Source organism: Arvicanthis niloticus, chromosome 17 (assembly GCF_011762505.2).
Source record: "Arvicanthis niloticus isolate mArvNil1 chromosome 17, mArvNil1.pat.X, whole genome shotgun sequence".
Lineage (NCBI taxonomy): Eukaryota > Metazoa > Chordata > Mammalia > Rodentia > Muridae > Arvicanthis > Arvicanthis niloticus.
Genome location: NC_047674.1, coordinates 31,866,238 through 31,882,524, shown reverse-complemented (window position 1 = coordinate 31,882,524; position 16,287 = coordinate 31,866,238). Strand labels below are relative to the sequence as shown.

Below are 16,287 nucleotides of genomic sequence, written 5' to 3'. Positions count from 1 at the left end.
ATGTGGTTGCATATGTGCATGTGGAGAAGGCCAGAAGACAACCATGTTATCTCTCAGATACCCTCCACCTTGATTTTTGAGACAGGGTCTCTTACTTGCCTTGAATTCATCAGGTAGGCTAGGCTAGCTGGCCCGAGCTCCCTAAGACTCCAGTGACCGGTCTCTGCCTCCCCAGTGCTGAGATTATGCTACTATGCTGTGTGTAAGTATGCAGGAGTCCATGCATGCATGCATGCACATGTGGAGGCAAGAACAGGATATTGGTATCTTCTTTTGTTGCTCTTGGCTTTACTGCCTTGAGACAAGGTCTCTCATTGAACTGGATATCCAGTTTAGTCTAAGCGGACTAGCCAGCAAGCTCTCAAGCTCTGCCTGTCTCTTCAATACTGCAATGACAGTCTACCTGGCTATTTATGTGGGTACCGAGGAGTCAAACTTCGCTCCTAAGACACTGCAAATGTTCTTACCCTCTGAGCTGTCCGCCAGTCCCACAACCTGGCTTTTGTGTTGTGGGTTCTGGGGAATTGAACTCACATTCTCATGCTTGCAAGACAGGAACTTTACCAACTGAGCCATCTGCACAGTCTAGCTCCGATTTTATTTTTGAGATTTCAGGTCTATCCATGATCTTAGATCTGGACATTTTCTACAAAATATTTGACCAAAGTTTTTTCTTTCTCTTGCATGTTCTGATACATCTGCCTCGATTGGTGATTGGTGAGAACAGGTAAGTGTATTTCAGCTGCTTCTCCTTCCTCCCATGCTGGCTGGCTGAGTCCAGCTGGTCTCCTCCACTTGCTGGGTGCCATATTATGGACCTCAGAGGAGGTCGTATCTGTATTTCACAAGTAAGAAACATGTCAGGGGTGTTCTGTGGGGACCCTGTTCCAACCACACAGCTCATCAGTGCAGAGCCTGTGGCAAGTGGGAGACCTTTGTCCCGATGCTGACTGCGGCACACCTAGTTCCCACCGGGTGCCTTGTGAAAACAGTCAGTGATAGACAGAGCACATGTAGCCTAGGAAGTCAGATCCCCTGGGAGCCTCAGTTTACCAATACACAGGGGCTTCTAATATCGACCAGGAGAAGGGCCAGCAAGCACCCAGCAGGCTCCCCACTCCCTTGGAAGTATCGAGAAGAGCAGTCACAGGGGAGCCAAAGTGTCAGGTGTGGTGGAGAAAGATCTCTGACACTAGAAAGCTCAGTAGTCCCCAGGGCCCTGGGGTCCTTATAGGTGACAGCTTTCCCATTATATCAACCAAAAATTGCCAACACCTTCCCTGTGAATGAAGCTGGGTCAACAGGGCCACAGGCTTATAGAAATTGGGCTATGGCAGCTGAGTTGGTCACAAAGTAGTTCTTTCTAGAATGGCTGTCGGCTGATTTCTTTGGGGGGTGGGGAAGTCATCTACTATGAGGTGGGTGGGGTGTGGTACATAGATGGCAGCCTCCCTTAGAGGAGAAACTGCTTGTGGTGGCTACCTGTAAGAGAACTACAGGTAAGCTGTTCCTCAGTAGTGTCGAAAAGAGCCGGCCACCATCTTTTTTAGTTCAACATGTTGGGCCTAGAAGGTGTCCCAGAGCACCCTACTTGGTCTGTAGACCCTTTCTGGACTTCCTAACCCCAGAAAGGCTATACAGAGATACAGAAAGATACAGAGTAGCCTACTGACTTTGGACATAGTATCTGTTTTGTATGTTTAATTGATTGTAGGTATGTTATCTTTGGTAGTGGTGATATTTGTGTGTGTGTGTGTGTGTGTGTGTGTGTGTGTGTGTGTGTCAGAGGACAACTTTCTGGAGTCACTTTAGATTGTATACATTTTTTGTTGTTTCTTTGGTTATTTTTTTTTTTTAATGGAAATGAAAAGGAAAAAATACAAGGAAAGCAAAGAAAAATCTACCCAGGGCACTAGATAGAGGCCCTAGCCTATGCCTTCCAACTGCCATGTAATCTCTAGGTACAGTATGTCATTGGCTCTGGCTTGGAAGCTCTGTGCACTTCCAATCCTGGCAGGGATGTTCCTGTCAAGCTGTGGCACACTGCATGTTGTTTTGTGTGGTTATGGCTGTGTAGAGGTAGCAACATTCCTGGCACAGATAACCAGAGCTGGGCACAGCCTGATCAGTGGCTGGAGCAGATGGAGACTGGTTATGGGTGCCTCGGCCCAGCCAAGTACATGTACTGCACACACTGGCAGAGCCCAGCACTCCTCAAAAGGCTCTATTTCCCCTCTTTGGCCTGGTATTCATGGGGGAGGAGGGTAGAAGCCAGTTCCAGACAATGAAGATGTGAGAAAGAACAGTATGAGCTCCAAGCACCCACCCTCACAGAGGCTTGGAGGCCAAAGGAGCCAGTTGCCCTTCCTCCCCCATCCCCAGCTCTCAGCTCCAACAGGGAGAAACCCAGCTCTGGAGGCAGCAGGTCTCAGACTGAGTGAGCAGGCCCAAGCCCACCTCCTTCCTGCACACACCCAGCAAAGAAACAGAGTTCTGTCACCTTCTCTTGACCTCAAAGTATGAGTGCATGCATGCATTCAGGCAGAAGCCACATCTTGCCTGCCCGGCATCAGGAGCCAGAAAGTACCAGGCAGGTGGGCGTGAAATATGAATGAGTTACAGCAGGCCTCTCCTACTTCCCTCTTCCCTGGCATGAGGTCCCAGGCAGCCTCTCTTCTCACTAGAGAGTCCCATTCACTAGAGCTCTGCCTAGATGCCTCAGACAGATGCCAGGACAAGGCCCCGCCTATATGTTGGAGGATGCAACCCTGTTTAGGGTGTCATGGTGGGCAAGAGCCCCTAAACCCAGCCACTCATCCTCTCTTCCCTCAAAAGAGCTAGTAGCTCTCACAGATCTGACTTTATGGTCTGTCCTATTTGAAGGCATTGATAGGGCCTCCCCCTACAACCTCTCCCTGGGCAGGGCTCTCCCAGAACCTCCCTTGAGCCACTACCAACCATACTGATGCCAACCAGGTTAAACTATTCATGGGCCTAGTATCCCAGTCCTCTCAACTCCAGTAGTGAGCTTGGTATGGTTAGCTCATGGTAAAGGGTTGGGGGTTGTTTCAGCGGGTAACCAGGAAGTGTGCTGTGGGAAAGGGTCATCACCTGTGCCTTGGCATGCCCATTCAGCACACAAGGTGGGCCGGGGGCAGCCCTGAACTCTCCTGGGCTTTGTCTGAGCCTCATGCAGGGCTCTAGGAACGTTGAAATATCTTGCACTTCCTGAGGGTGGGACCACGACTCCCTGCCTTGTCCTAGGGAGAAGAGGGACTTTGGGGACCTTCGTGCATGCGGTCCAGATAGATGATACCCACCCAATAGCTCAGTTTCTCTGTGGGTGTGGCTCTTTGGCAGTAAGGTCTCTTGGTAAAGCAGCCAGCCTCATTTATAAAGTGAGCAAAGATGTTCACACTCCCACTAAGCCACTAGGTGCTGCCAGCAGGGAGGGGCATCAGGGCTTCCTACGGCTCGCCCGCCGAGCAAGGATGCACTTTCTCACTTTGGTTGTTTTAAATAGTTTAGTGTTTTGAAACTACTCAGCCACACCTGGTCCTTCTAGGGTAGCCAGCTGTCAGTGAACTTCTTCAAGGGCTCACCTGTCTCCGCCTCCCATCTCACTGGGATAAGATCATGTGTTCCATTATGTGTTTCCCTATCCCCCATCCCCCAACCCCCAACTCCTATTCCCCATCCCAGTAGTGTTCTTTAATAGATGCCACTCCACCAAATCTTCATAGGCCTAAGTAGATATTTTCTGTCAGCCTGTGTAACAGCTGCAAACCTGGGGACTGAGTGACCATCCTACCCATCCATCGTTATTGTCACATGTAGGTCCTTCTTATCAGGTTAACCCTGGGACCTCTTGCTCTGCTGTCTGCCCATTTCCCAGTCAGAGCTGTAGGGGTCAGGGACAACAGATATAAAGAGTCTTTAATATTAGGGCAGGAATGAGTACTCTGCCCTCACTCACCCTACAGAGAAAGCCAAGCCAGCCCCAAAGCATGCCTGAGCCCTCCAATCCACTCAGATGCAGGCTTCACCATAGAAGTCTGGGGGAAGGTCCAAGCCAGGCAACCTGCCTCTTGACAGGAAGGCCAGGGCAGAGCAAGAAGGATTGCTGTGGACTTGGCTGGCTGAGAGAGACCAGTCCTCCGTGTGATGTTGCTAGGCTGTCTCGGGGGTGAGCACAGGGCAGATCTCAGCCCATGTTCAGCTTGATGTGGGCCAGGTTTTCTGTAGGTAAGGAACCTCCATACCCTGCCAGTTGTCGCCTAGGAAGTGGGGTTCTTACCAGCATGTCTGATTTCCCATTTCCATGTGTATGTTTCCCAGAGCCTTAGGGCATGCAGTAAGAGAGCTGCTTCTGCAGTAGAGGTTGCCTCTGAGTCCAGGGAGCAGGCAAGGTATCCCCAGGACTTTATTAAGAAGGTTAGAGGCCTCTTGACACAGACACCAGCATCTGCACCCCAGCCAGGAGTCCACCCTGCTGACTGGTCACATGAATGAGGATCAGGATACCTGTCAGCCCTTGAACAGTTCTGGTTGTGAATGTAGCCACTGAAGGCCACCACTTTACTCTAGAGACCTGGACCAGAAGCCACCTCCTCTGGGGGCCTCTCCTGCTTCTGAACTTATAGTAAATCTCCTAACAGTATAGTTGCATAGTAACTGTTGGGCCACCAAGACATATACCACACCTGGGGGTGTCTATGACCATTCTGTCACCATAGGAACTTCCTTGCAGAGAGGCACATTATATAAGGTCCTCAGTGTATGGGCCTGAGCAGGTCAACTGGGTCAGAGACAAAAACAGGGTAGAAGCTTATGTCCCTCCCTTTGAAAAGGAGCCAGACACAGGCTGGCCACAGTAAGAGTACAGCCATGGAGACACCAGAGACCCATGTTCTTCCTCCTGCCTTTACTTGGCCAGAAAGTGGGACTTCTGCTTAGGGTCCAGGTTGACTGCAGATACTCCCTCACCAGTCACATCCACCCTCCAGCCAGCCAGAGAAGAGGACAAAGAAGAATGTCTCCAGGGACATTGTGATGGCCAGGCTTAGTCACCCAACCATACTTAAGCTGCAAATCACCTCCTGGGCTTCTTCTCCCTCCGATGCTATCATCTTAAGGGTATATACAAGCATAACTTCTCTATCTCCATTGTCTTTTGTGCTGTCTATAAGAAGTCAGCTTAGGCTGGAGCTCTTCAAGGGTCCAAGTGATTGACGCTGGCCTAGTTACTCACAAGTCTAGGTATTCACTTTCTGTTTCTTCAGCTAGCTGCATTAGCAGATTGCAGAGGGCCATCTAGGGCTTAGCTACCCTCACCCCAGCCCAAGAAAGGAAGGGAGCTCAGGGGAGGAGCTCCAAGGAAAGCTGTGAGCAGGGTCTGCCTACTCCTCTGCCTACACAGCACCTGACCCCTGATGTCATGAGGCCTGGACCTGAACCTGGCTATTTTTGGAAACGGACTCAGTGACTCAACAGAAATAGCCACTGCTTTTCTTTGGGTATTAGCAGAGGGGTGGCCTTAGACCAGAATTTTCTATGCAGCATTTAGAGAGGAAAACATATACACAGCTACTAACAGCAACTCAAACTTGATGGGCTGCGTGCGCCACTGGCACCAAGGAGGATGCTTGGCCCTGCATACAGTGTCAGGAGGCACTGCGAGGTCCCCTGGGAACCTGCTCACTCAAGTAGATGGGTGCTATATTATTTGTTTAAGAACTGAATCATACCAGGCCTGGAAGGAAGTACATGCCTAGAATCCCAACACTCAAGAAGCTGAGGCAGGAGGACTGCTGAGACTTGACGGCCAGCCTTGGCTACACAGTGAGACCCTATATTTAAATATATATATTAAAAGCCCTAAGTTGCATCATCTCGTTGTGGGTAGCAGCATCCTCTCTTCTGATCAGGGTGCCACAGCTGATCTGGTGCTGGTTTAAAACAAAACAATACAAAACTGCCTTTGTCTCGGGGTTTTGAATTCTAGGACCCATGGGAAATCTTGACCATTGCACCTCTGGTTGGTCTTACAGGGAGGCTTGGCCTTCAAGAAGCCAGCAAGGAATGGAGAGGTCAGAGATCAATCAACTTGTGGGGTTCCTGGGATTCCAACTCCAGTCATCGGGCGTGGCAGCAAATGTCTTTACCCACTAAGCCATCTTGCCTGCCCCCTCCTGTGATTTTAACTTACTAAAGAGGCTGCAAAAGACAGTGCCTTCCTTGCCCTAATGGCACATGATTGGGAGACCCACCAAATCAGTGTGTACACACACACATACACACACATACACACACATACACACACACACACACACACACACACACACTAAAATAACTGAATATCTCAAAAAAGATTATTAAGCCAGCTATAACTAGATAATTAAGTAAGCCAGGTCTGAGAGTGCATTCCATGAACCCAGTATTTGGTGGTCAGGCAGATTTCTGTGAGTTGGAGGCCAGTTTGGTGAATATAAATGAGTTCCAGGCCAGCCAGGCTACTTAAGTAAGTAAGGCTACTTACAGTAAGACTCAGTCTTTAAAAAAATCTATGTGAGGGTTGGAGAGATGGCTCAGCAGTTAAGAGCACTGACTGTTCTTCCAGAGGTCCTGAGTTCAATTCCCAGCAAGCATATGGTGGCTCACAACCATCTGTAATGGGATCTGATGCCCTCTTCTGCTGTGTCTGAAGACAGCTATAGTGTACTCATACACATTAAATAAATAATTTTTTTTAATCTAAGTGAGAGATATAGAGATGCCTGAGCCGATAGGGTGCTGTGGTCTGCAGGACCAGAGTTACCCAGTACTAGAGAGTCCTCTGAGGTCTGCTTTGCCTGTGAGTTTTATCCTCCTGTTTACTTATTCTTGACTCAGCCTCTTCTTTCTCACCTCTTTCTTGGTCCCTCTCCAGCCACTCCAGAGTGTGTGCAGGTCTTCAGGTGTTCTCACCTGGGTGGGTACATATGGAGACCAGCGCTGGACACCAAAATGTCTTCCTCTATCACAGTCCAGCTCATGTTCTGAGATAGGGCCTCTCACTGAACCAGCTAGACTGGCTGTCTCACAAGCCCCGGGATCTACCTGTCCCCCTCCCATTCCCCTATAATGCTGGGATTATCGTGTGTGCCGCCATGTTCAGCCTTTATGCAGGTGCTAGGACCTAGACTGGAATCCTTGTGATTGTTACAGCAAGCAGTTCACTCACTGAGCCACCTGCCAAGCCCTCCTGGGTTTCCTACAAACTAGGAAGACACTATGTGGTCTGGCCTTGCCTTGGCCTCTGGCCTCCACCAGTGACCCTTCTGACATCAAAACCATATGCTGTCAGTCTGCTAAGAAGACTCTCAGCCCTATCCTATTTGGAAGCACTGCCCACAACCCTAGGGACCCCCACCCCCACCCCCAATCAGGGCTGGCATCTCTGTATTCTTGTTCACACCTGTCCAGGATAGAGAATTTAGAAGTATTAGACGCCAGTGTTCCTGAGTCCTTGACAACTTGTCTATGGGCAGGTATTAGCATAGCTACTTCAGAAAAACCAGGTACTGCCATTTCATGTCCATCACTAAGTATTTCTGAAGAGGTTGGAGAATAAATAGCCTTCATACAATGGATCTGACCCCAGACTCTATTAAGGGAGCTCAACCTTTCCCGGTAAGAAATTCTTTCTTTTTCGTTATAAAGGGCAGAAACCCTAACTAGCATGCCTCTTGGTGTTGGGTCAAGAGACCCAGCCTTGATCAGAAGTATTTTATAGCTTAAACAGAGATGGGCCTTGTCGGTTCTTATCTAGGTGACCATTTCAGAGTGATCCTTCATGATTTTCCCAGAGGTGGTTTTTTATTCCCTCCAGAGCTAAGTGAGTTTACAGAAGCTGAGACTTACAGGTTTCTACTTCGAAGAACTTGCTGTCTCCGTGGGTATGGGTGGCGGTCACTGCTCATCAGAGAAGAGCAGACATATACCTCTTCCAGAAAAGAGGATGGAACAAGCAGGTTCCCACAAGCAGAAGTCAGCAGGCTGGGTTAGCTCAGTTGTCTCAGATCAGAGGCAGAGGCTCCTGGTTCTGCATCCTTAATATTTTCTAAGTCAGCTCATTAATCAGCCCACCATCAGCTATCACCCACCAGGCACCAGGTGGCAATGTGGGGGCAGGAGGAGGTGAAATAGGAGCCCTGGGCCACCCTCAGCTCCCCCACCCCTTTGCCCAGATTCCCCATCTCTCTAGTTGACATGGACACTGAATGTACTTTGCAATGATGGTTCCACCCAGCATGGTGTGGGCGGGGCTACAAGGGAAGAGAGGAACAGTCATACAGTCTCCTTGCCCTCTCCTCGACCCACACACACACACACACATATACTCCATGACCCTAGAATTACCTAGACTGGCTGAAACAGACCAACTTTTCCAGAATTCCAAGCAGATAAGAAGTGGGACGTGTCCTGGAGACATCACTTGCGGTCCTCAGCTGCAGAGGTGCTGTCCCAAGAAGTCTCCACCTGGTGTGGATTCTGGGAACAAAGTCCCAGTGTTCTGGAAGAGCAATGCATGTTCATAACCACTGAGGCATCTCTCCAGCCCCTGTCTGCTTTCGTCAGAAAGATTGTATTTATGTGTGGGTGCCCAGTAATGCCGGAAGAGGGTGTCAGAGCACATGGAGCTAGAGTTATAGGTGTTTGTGAGCCAGGACATGGGTGCTGAGAACTGGTAGAGTCTTCTGCAAGAGCAGCAAGTATTCCTAACCACTGAGCCACCGCTCTTGCCCTCGGTTGTCTTTCCTGAAGTGTTTGGGACACATAAGAACTTGTGTGTCTGTGAGAAATAATGCCCTAAGTCCATCCTTTGGGATGATGTCCTGTCACCTCCACCCTCAGAACACACCAGCTCTAGCCTCCACCTCATTACGATGAAATTATAAATGATTTCAACATATCAATTATCAATGATTTAAACACCTATCAGTAAATATCGTACCTTGGGGTTTTCTTTTAAGATTTATTTTGGTGTGTGTGTGTGTGTGTAACTGAAAAAGCCAGAAAAGTGCCTCAGATCTCCTGGAATTGGAGTTGTTGGCAGTTGTGAGCCACCTAAGCACTGAGTGCTGACCTTTGACCTCTGGAAGAACAGCAAATGTTTTTTAACCACTAATCATCTCTCTAACACCAGTTTTTACTTCTGAAAACTTGATAATCATTATTCTTGTATCTGTGGGAAAACCCGGCCTCTGAGACCAGTCTGTTTGTTCAATAAGCCAGGTGACCATGCAGAAAGAAGGCATAGTGCTTTACAGGACCTTAAATGGTATGGTGGGACTTTTCAGAGTACCTGACCCGTTGCTGAAGTCAGGGTGCCATGAGCCGTGAGATGGGGCACGCCAGATTCTTGAGGTGAGGGGACTTAGACGTGGGGGCTGCTGGCTCTCAGCTGCACAGAGCTCACCCCAGGAGGAAGGCAGCCCTGTGGAGATGTCTGACCCTAGAGTTACCATCTGTTCAGTACGTATGGGCATCAAGGACACAAAATGCTTCTGAAGGTCAAAGGACACCACACAACATGTCGGCAAGGTCTATATGTCCCAGGCATAGACCAGATGGGCCCTATTCTGCTCCAGCCTTTGAGGGGTACAGCTACCATCTGACCCACTGAGAAAAACTGCCAATCCCCTCCTTGAACAGCCCATCCTGGGAATCTTCTAGATGCAGCCTGAGTCAGCCGGCCCATAGGAGCTCCAAGGCCCAGAGCAGATAGGACATTGGAGGGTTAAGAGCTGCCCTGGGGGCTTCCTCTGCTGTCTTTACATAAAGTAAAAGGCCAGATATCTTTTGTCAGAACTATCACTTCTGTGGCTTTCAGGACGATGGGGCCTCTTCATCCTCCCACTAAGATATATCAGCAGAGTACTTACTGGTGGGCCCACATAGGAGTGGGGGATGGAGAAGTCAGAAATTCAACAAGGCCTTAGCCAGGCAAACCTGAGGGCATGCTTCTGTTCATTGACTGGGAAGGGAGGGAACACCATATTTTACCCATCTGCCTACAGTGCCCTGATGTCTCCAAACCCGCCATTAGAATGTGCTCAGGAGAGACACCCCATTGTCCTGAGTCTGTGCCGCACAGAGGAGAAACTGGGGTCATTCCTCCTTCACCTATGTTTCTGTGCTGTAACTCAGGCCATTCTGTATAAAAAGGAGTTCAGTAGCCTGGTTTTCCCTGCAGGAGGGAACAGAAGCCAGGCACTACAAGACACCATTCTGTGGTTCCACTTGTAAGGCACGCCCTGGACAGCTTCCGTCCCTCAGACCCAAGGTTTTCTCCTCAGAAATGAATGGCAGAACTAAGAGCTTGTGCTGCAGCTGGAATCAGCTGGGTGTCATGTGCCCAAGGGTCCCTGCTAAAGAGCCACAGTCGCCACAGAGGGCGCAGCTGTGTCCCCTTTCCAACAGTACTGATGTCTTCCCCGTTCTCATTGTAGAAAGTTCTACTACATCACCCTGCTGCGAGACCCCGTATCCCGCTACCTGAGTGAATGGCGACACGTACAGCGTGGGGCCACGTGGAAGACCTCTTTGCACATGTGTGACGGGCGCACACCAACCCCAGAGGAGCTGCCGCCCTGCTACGAGGGCACAGACTGGTCGGGCTGCACGTTGCAGGAGTTCATGGATTGCCCCTACAACCTGGCCAACAACCGGCAGGTGCGCATGCTGGCTGACCTCAGCCTGGTGGGCTGCTACAACCTGTCCTTCATCCCCGAGAGCAAGCGGGCCCAGCTGCTGCTGGAGAGCGCCAAGAAGAACCTGCGCGGCATGGCCTTCTTCGGCCTCACTGAGTTCCAACGCAAGACGCAGTACCTATTTGAGCGGACGTTCAACCTCAAGTTCATCCGGCCCTTCATGCAGTACAACAGCACGCGGGCGGGCGGTGTGGAGGTGGATGAGGACACTATCCGGCACATCGAGGAGCTCAATGACCTGGACATGCAACTGTACGACTATGCCAAGGACCTCTTTCAGCAGCGTTACCAGTACAAGAGACAGCTGGAGCGCAGGGAGCAGCGCCTGCGCAATCGCGAAGAGCGCCTCCTGCATCGCTCCAAGGAAGCGCTGCCACGGGAGGACACTGAAGAGCCAGGCCGCGTGCCCACCGAGGACTACATGAGCCATATCATTGAGAAGTGGTAGTGGTGTCAGGGGCAGAGAGTGTTGGGCAAGATTTAACAGGGAAAGAAATGGGGCCGACAGTTCTTCCTGTCTGGTGCAGCGGGTGCTAGTAGGATGTCCTAGACCTTGATGGGCAGGGTAGGACCTCTGGGGCAGATGCGGCCCCACCCCCACCCCACCCCCCTGCTCTCCTGGCCCCTGTGTCACAGCTAAAACTGACAAAGATTTGAAAAAGACTGGCGAGGGAACGTGTCTGCTCAGCTGAGACTCCCACACCTACTATGCACGCACTGGCGCCCAATGACCAGCCCCCTAGGAACCTGTTACTAGCTCCTAATAGCTTGGTTGAAGCTCCTTGGCCTCTGGGGACCCCTAATAACCCAGAATCTTGGGGAGCCTTTTCCCTTGAGAATATAAGTATATCTCTGAGGCACTCCTCAGACCTGGAGTGCTCCCCAGCCCCCACCTATCAAAGCTGCTTTCAAGGTCAGGGTCAGCCCCAGCTGTGGCAGAGAAGACTCAAGTCTGGCACCTGACCGCTGCACTCTCTGGGACATGATCAGAATCCACAGTGTATCCTGGCTTTGGGGGAACCAGGTTCAAGCAGGAAAGGGATGGACACCAAGAGTTTCCACACACACACACACACACACACACACACACACACACACACATCCCTCTGCCTCACCAATTCCTATGCTTTCTGATGCACTGCCCCTCCCCCATCACTGAAACATTTCTACAAGGGCTTGTGTGCCAATGTTCCTACCATACCAGCAACTCTTTCAGTCCCGTGCATAAAAGCTTCCTTTGGCTGGGATACAGAGCCACATCAACCTGAGTTGGTAATGGATGGCCAGGATGGGGACTTTCCCATTCTCAGCTAAGGTTGAAAGAAACAGCTCTGGGTGTCCTTTCTGAGGTCTGTCTGCATAACCCTCCCCACCCTGGCTCTCTCCACATCTTCCTACCCTTCACAAAGTCCAGCCAGCTATTTCCAACAGCCCCATGAGCCCGCCAGGGACCAGACTAGAAGCCATGTTGCATATTTGGTTTTTTAAACATTTGCCTACTGCCCTGTCCCTTATGTTCTTTAAGAGGCCCTGGCAGGCCCTTAGTGGGGAACGTCATGGCTTTTTCAGAGTCCATATGCATGCAGCCAAGGGTTGTGAGCTGACCCTGAGACAGGACAAGGCCCAACCCCTGCTTCTGCCTCACTCAACACTCAGGCTAAAGAGGAGCAGGTCACCACAGACAAGAGTGGGGACCATATGTAGCACAGCAATATTCCAGATGTTGGTGGGTGTTGCTGCTGCCCTAGAGCAGTGGCTTGACCTTCACATGTTTGTGGTATAAGGCCTACACTCGTACCAGGCACTTGACCGTGAGGGTCTACAGGTAATATGAGTTCTGACACATACTGTCCAGCCCAGTCTAGGGCCACCTTTATGGTGGTTGATCACTCTGAGTAGATGGATAGCAAGGTGAGTTAGAGGGTCAAGGTCACTGAGGGGAATTGGTTTAGAAGCCCAGTTAAGAGTGAATATATATCTGTGGGGAGCCTGAGGTGTTTGGGGGAACCCTGGGATCTTTTACAGGTCATGCTGGTTGCTGCTGCTTCTGTCAGGAAGTACCCCAGGTCCACGTACCGCTCCCCTTCACAACCTCCTTTGTACACAGCCTGAACATAGGATGTTCTCTACATATTGGAGTATGTTTTAACATATGTCCCACCATTCCTGACTCAAACGGAAGCACGGGTCTCTTCTCAATCTTTGCTGCATTTGAAAAATATTCCCTCCCATCTCAGGCCAGCGCCAGGTTGAGGCATCCTCAGTCCCTCAACTATCCACCCCTGCCTAAGGCTCAGGCTACCGGCTTTGGGGCACAGCTTCCTGGTACTCACAGCATCTCAGAACAGGGTGCTTCCCCACCCCTCCAGCTCCAAGGACTCTGCCTACAGGGCTGTCCCCTGGGGCTGAAAGGCCATGCAAATACAACAAGCTAATAACCCAGTCCCGAGGCACCCTGAAGCCCTGCAGACACCCCCTCCTACAGTGGGAGGAAGGGACCACAGAACTGTCCAGCCAATGCATCTGAACTGGAACTGGTCCACTTGAACCCAGGAGCTTTAAAGCTTTATTTATTTATAGCTTCTTATTAAAAAAAAAAAGTGTTGAGGAGGAATCTTTTGGTTATTCATACGGAATTGATCACAGAAAAGCAACTGGTTGTCTTCTAATTGTCTTTGTCTAGATGGAGACTGAACATTAGTGGAAGAATAAACCCTGAAAAGGTCGTTGTGTGCTGTGGTCTGTGGTAACATAGTCTTTCCAAGCATGGCAGCTGCCTGCATCATACTTAGGCAGGGGTAATGGCAAGGCTGCTTGGGTGCAGGTACCCAATCCCCACCCCACCCCACCTCACCCCACCCCCACTTGGCACTAAGTAAGGTGCTGGGTAAGTAAACACTCATAAACCACATCACTTATAAGACTTGTGCAGGTGACACCAGGTGAAAGGAGACTGTCACTGACAGCAGTGACCGTGCCTTCTGTGACCAGTGACTCCCTCTGCTTAGCTTTTTGTTTGTTTGTTTGTTTGTTTTGTTTTGTTTTTCAAGACAGAGTTTTTCTGTGTAGCCATGGCTGTCCTGGAATTCACTCTGTAGACCAGGCTGGCCTCAAACTCAGAAATCCGCCTGCCTCTGCCTCCCAAGTGCTGGGGTTAAAGGCGTGCGCCACCACTGCCCTGTCTCTGCTTAGCTTTTAACTTGGAAATTTTTCAGATGGCAAAGAGAAAAGAAGTCTCTGGGCATGCCTCTTGACTGGCAGAGTGTCTAGCATGCAAGAAGCCTAGGTTTGGTTCCCAGCACTCAAGAGCTGGAGACAGGAAGATCGGCTCAAGGTCATCCTTGACCGACAGGAAGTCTGAAGTCAGTTCTGTAGAGCCCTGTTTCAGTAAAACTACTAGGCTTATCCTTCATTATAAGAAATTATGAGTTAATAGAAAATATGTCATGTTGAGTGAGGGCTGTTCTTAGAGACCATCAGCTCCAGGTTAGTTCCTCATCTGTTGCTAGCTCCACAACTCAGTTACACCACCATGAGTGGTGATGTGTCAGTAATCCTGGCAGAAAGAAAAAAGGTTCATTTTGCCTCGGTTTTGCTCCAAAGTAGAGGGGAAGCTTGTGGTAGCCTTCTTGCTGGCAGAGCCCTTTCTACCTGAGGACAGGTCACAGCAAATGACCAGAGAGGTGAGTGAGCCAAGCATGAGATGGTGCAGTCATTTCTTACCTGTAATCCCAGCCCTCAGGAGGAATAGGCAGGGATGTCGCAAACTCTAAGTGAGGCTGGGCTGCATAGTTGGTGACTGTCTAGAACAACATGAAAGACCAGGAAGGTGGTTCTGTTGCTGAAGTACTTGCCCTGTTAAACGTAAGGATCTGAATTTAATCTTCGGGACTTACATTAAAAAAAAAAACAAAAAACAAAAAAAAAACAGGTGTGGTGGCATGCCTGAAAATCCCAGTGTTGAGGAGACAGACACAGGCATCTAGCCAGCCTAGCCACTTGGTGAGTTCCTGACCACTGAGAGACCCTGACTCAAAACAACAAGGTGGATGGCCCCTGAGGAATGACAGCTGAGATTGTGTTCTGGGTCACACACACACACACACACACACACACACACACTGAAAGAAACACATGCATATGTGTCCTCTAATAAAGCCACAGGATTTATTCATGGAATTCTACCCTCATGCTACCTAATCCTAATGGACTCTTACATGGCCCCACCCCTGAACGCCATAGTCAGAGGGAGTCCCCACTCTTTCACTACTTCCCAGTGTGGGTTAAACTCTATACACGAGGCCTTAGGGGACACCCCAATCATACGGAAGCCACAAGCCCTGAGAGTTCAGTGGAGGTAATATTTTATCTCACCATTTGTTCCATGTTCCATTTTCCATCTTCCAGACACGTGTGCAATCTCATACTTTCTGAAGTATCTGAGGGGATGGTTATGGTCGTCAGACTCCTCCACCCCAAAACTCTTAACACACACGTCTACCAAAATGGCACTCCACTGCAACATTCAACCCGACTGTCGTGTCCCCCCAAACATAACCCATATGCAGGATTGTTACCTGGTATATCCTTATCCCATAGTTGTCGTAAGAACCAAGCACTTCCTTCTTGTGCTTCTCCCTTATGGCTTCACTAGAGCCTAGACCCTCCCCTGCTCCTCAGTTCACTATAGATACTGTGTATGTGTAAATGAAGGGTCAAGAATCCCACAGTGTAACACTTGACGGTCAGGGGATGACCTCAGGTGGTATACCTCACTCTCTATCCTGTTTAAGACAGGATCTCTTTGTCGGTTTTCTTCCCCCTACACCAGGCAAGCTGGCCTTCAAGCCTTGGGGTATTCTCCTGTCTCAGCTTCCTGTTTCCTCTTAGAAGTATTTAAGAACTCAGGCCCTTACTCTTTTGTGGCAAACACTTTTGCCCACTGAGCCATCTCCCATCTCCCTGCCCCACCATTGATGCTATTGACTAATGTGAACCACTTATCTCTTACAAGGTTCACAACCCATCCCCCACCCCACCCCCATCTAATTATTTGACCATCTTGAACCTGAACAATAGGTAGCAGCCTGGTGCTGCCTGAGCCCTGATTTTGCCCCAGGGCCTAGAGAAACTGAGTCCTCTCCACTTGTTTTCTAAAAAGGAAAGCGAAGAGTCACAAGGTATCCCAGCCATCCTACCAAACCCCTCAGGAACTACTAACCCAGCAGTAAGAGGAACTCTTGTCTCTGACTGGGGCCTTGCATTAAGCTTATTGGTGATGTGTGCATCCTAGCCTCACATCAAACTTGATATCTGTCCTTGACCACTGAGTCCACACAAAGGATAACAACATCTTTAGAGGAATCAGGCTGGGAAGATAGCTTAGAAGCCTGCTACCCAAGAATGAGGGCCTGAGTTCTCTCTGTTCCTGGAGCCCATAGAAAATCCAATCTCATCACACTGAGAAAATGGAGACAAGAGGGTCTCAGGGTTCCACTGCCAAGCTAGTAGTCCTGCCCAGTCCAAAGCTCCT

The 16,287-nt window shown here is 49.9% G+C and overlaps 1 protein-coding gene across 1 annotated transcript in view; it reads left to right on the top strand.

The window, feature by feature from the left end:
• Positions 1–13,480, top strand: part of Hs6st1 (heparan sulfate 6-O-sulfotransferase 1) — a 39,290-nt gene extending 25,810 nt beyond the window's left edge. The window contains exon 2 of the mRNA XM_034521610.2: positions 10,494–13,480. Coding sequence (XP_034377501.1) covers positions 10,494–11,202 — 709 coding nt within the window. The 3' untranslated portion in view covers positions 11,203–13,480. The remainder of the gene's footprint in view (positions 1–10,493) is intronic.
• Positions 13,481–16,287: the final 2,807 nt, after the last annotated feature.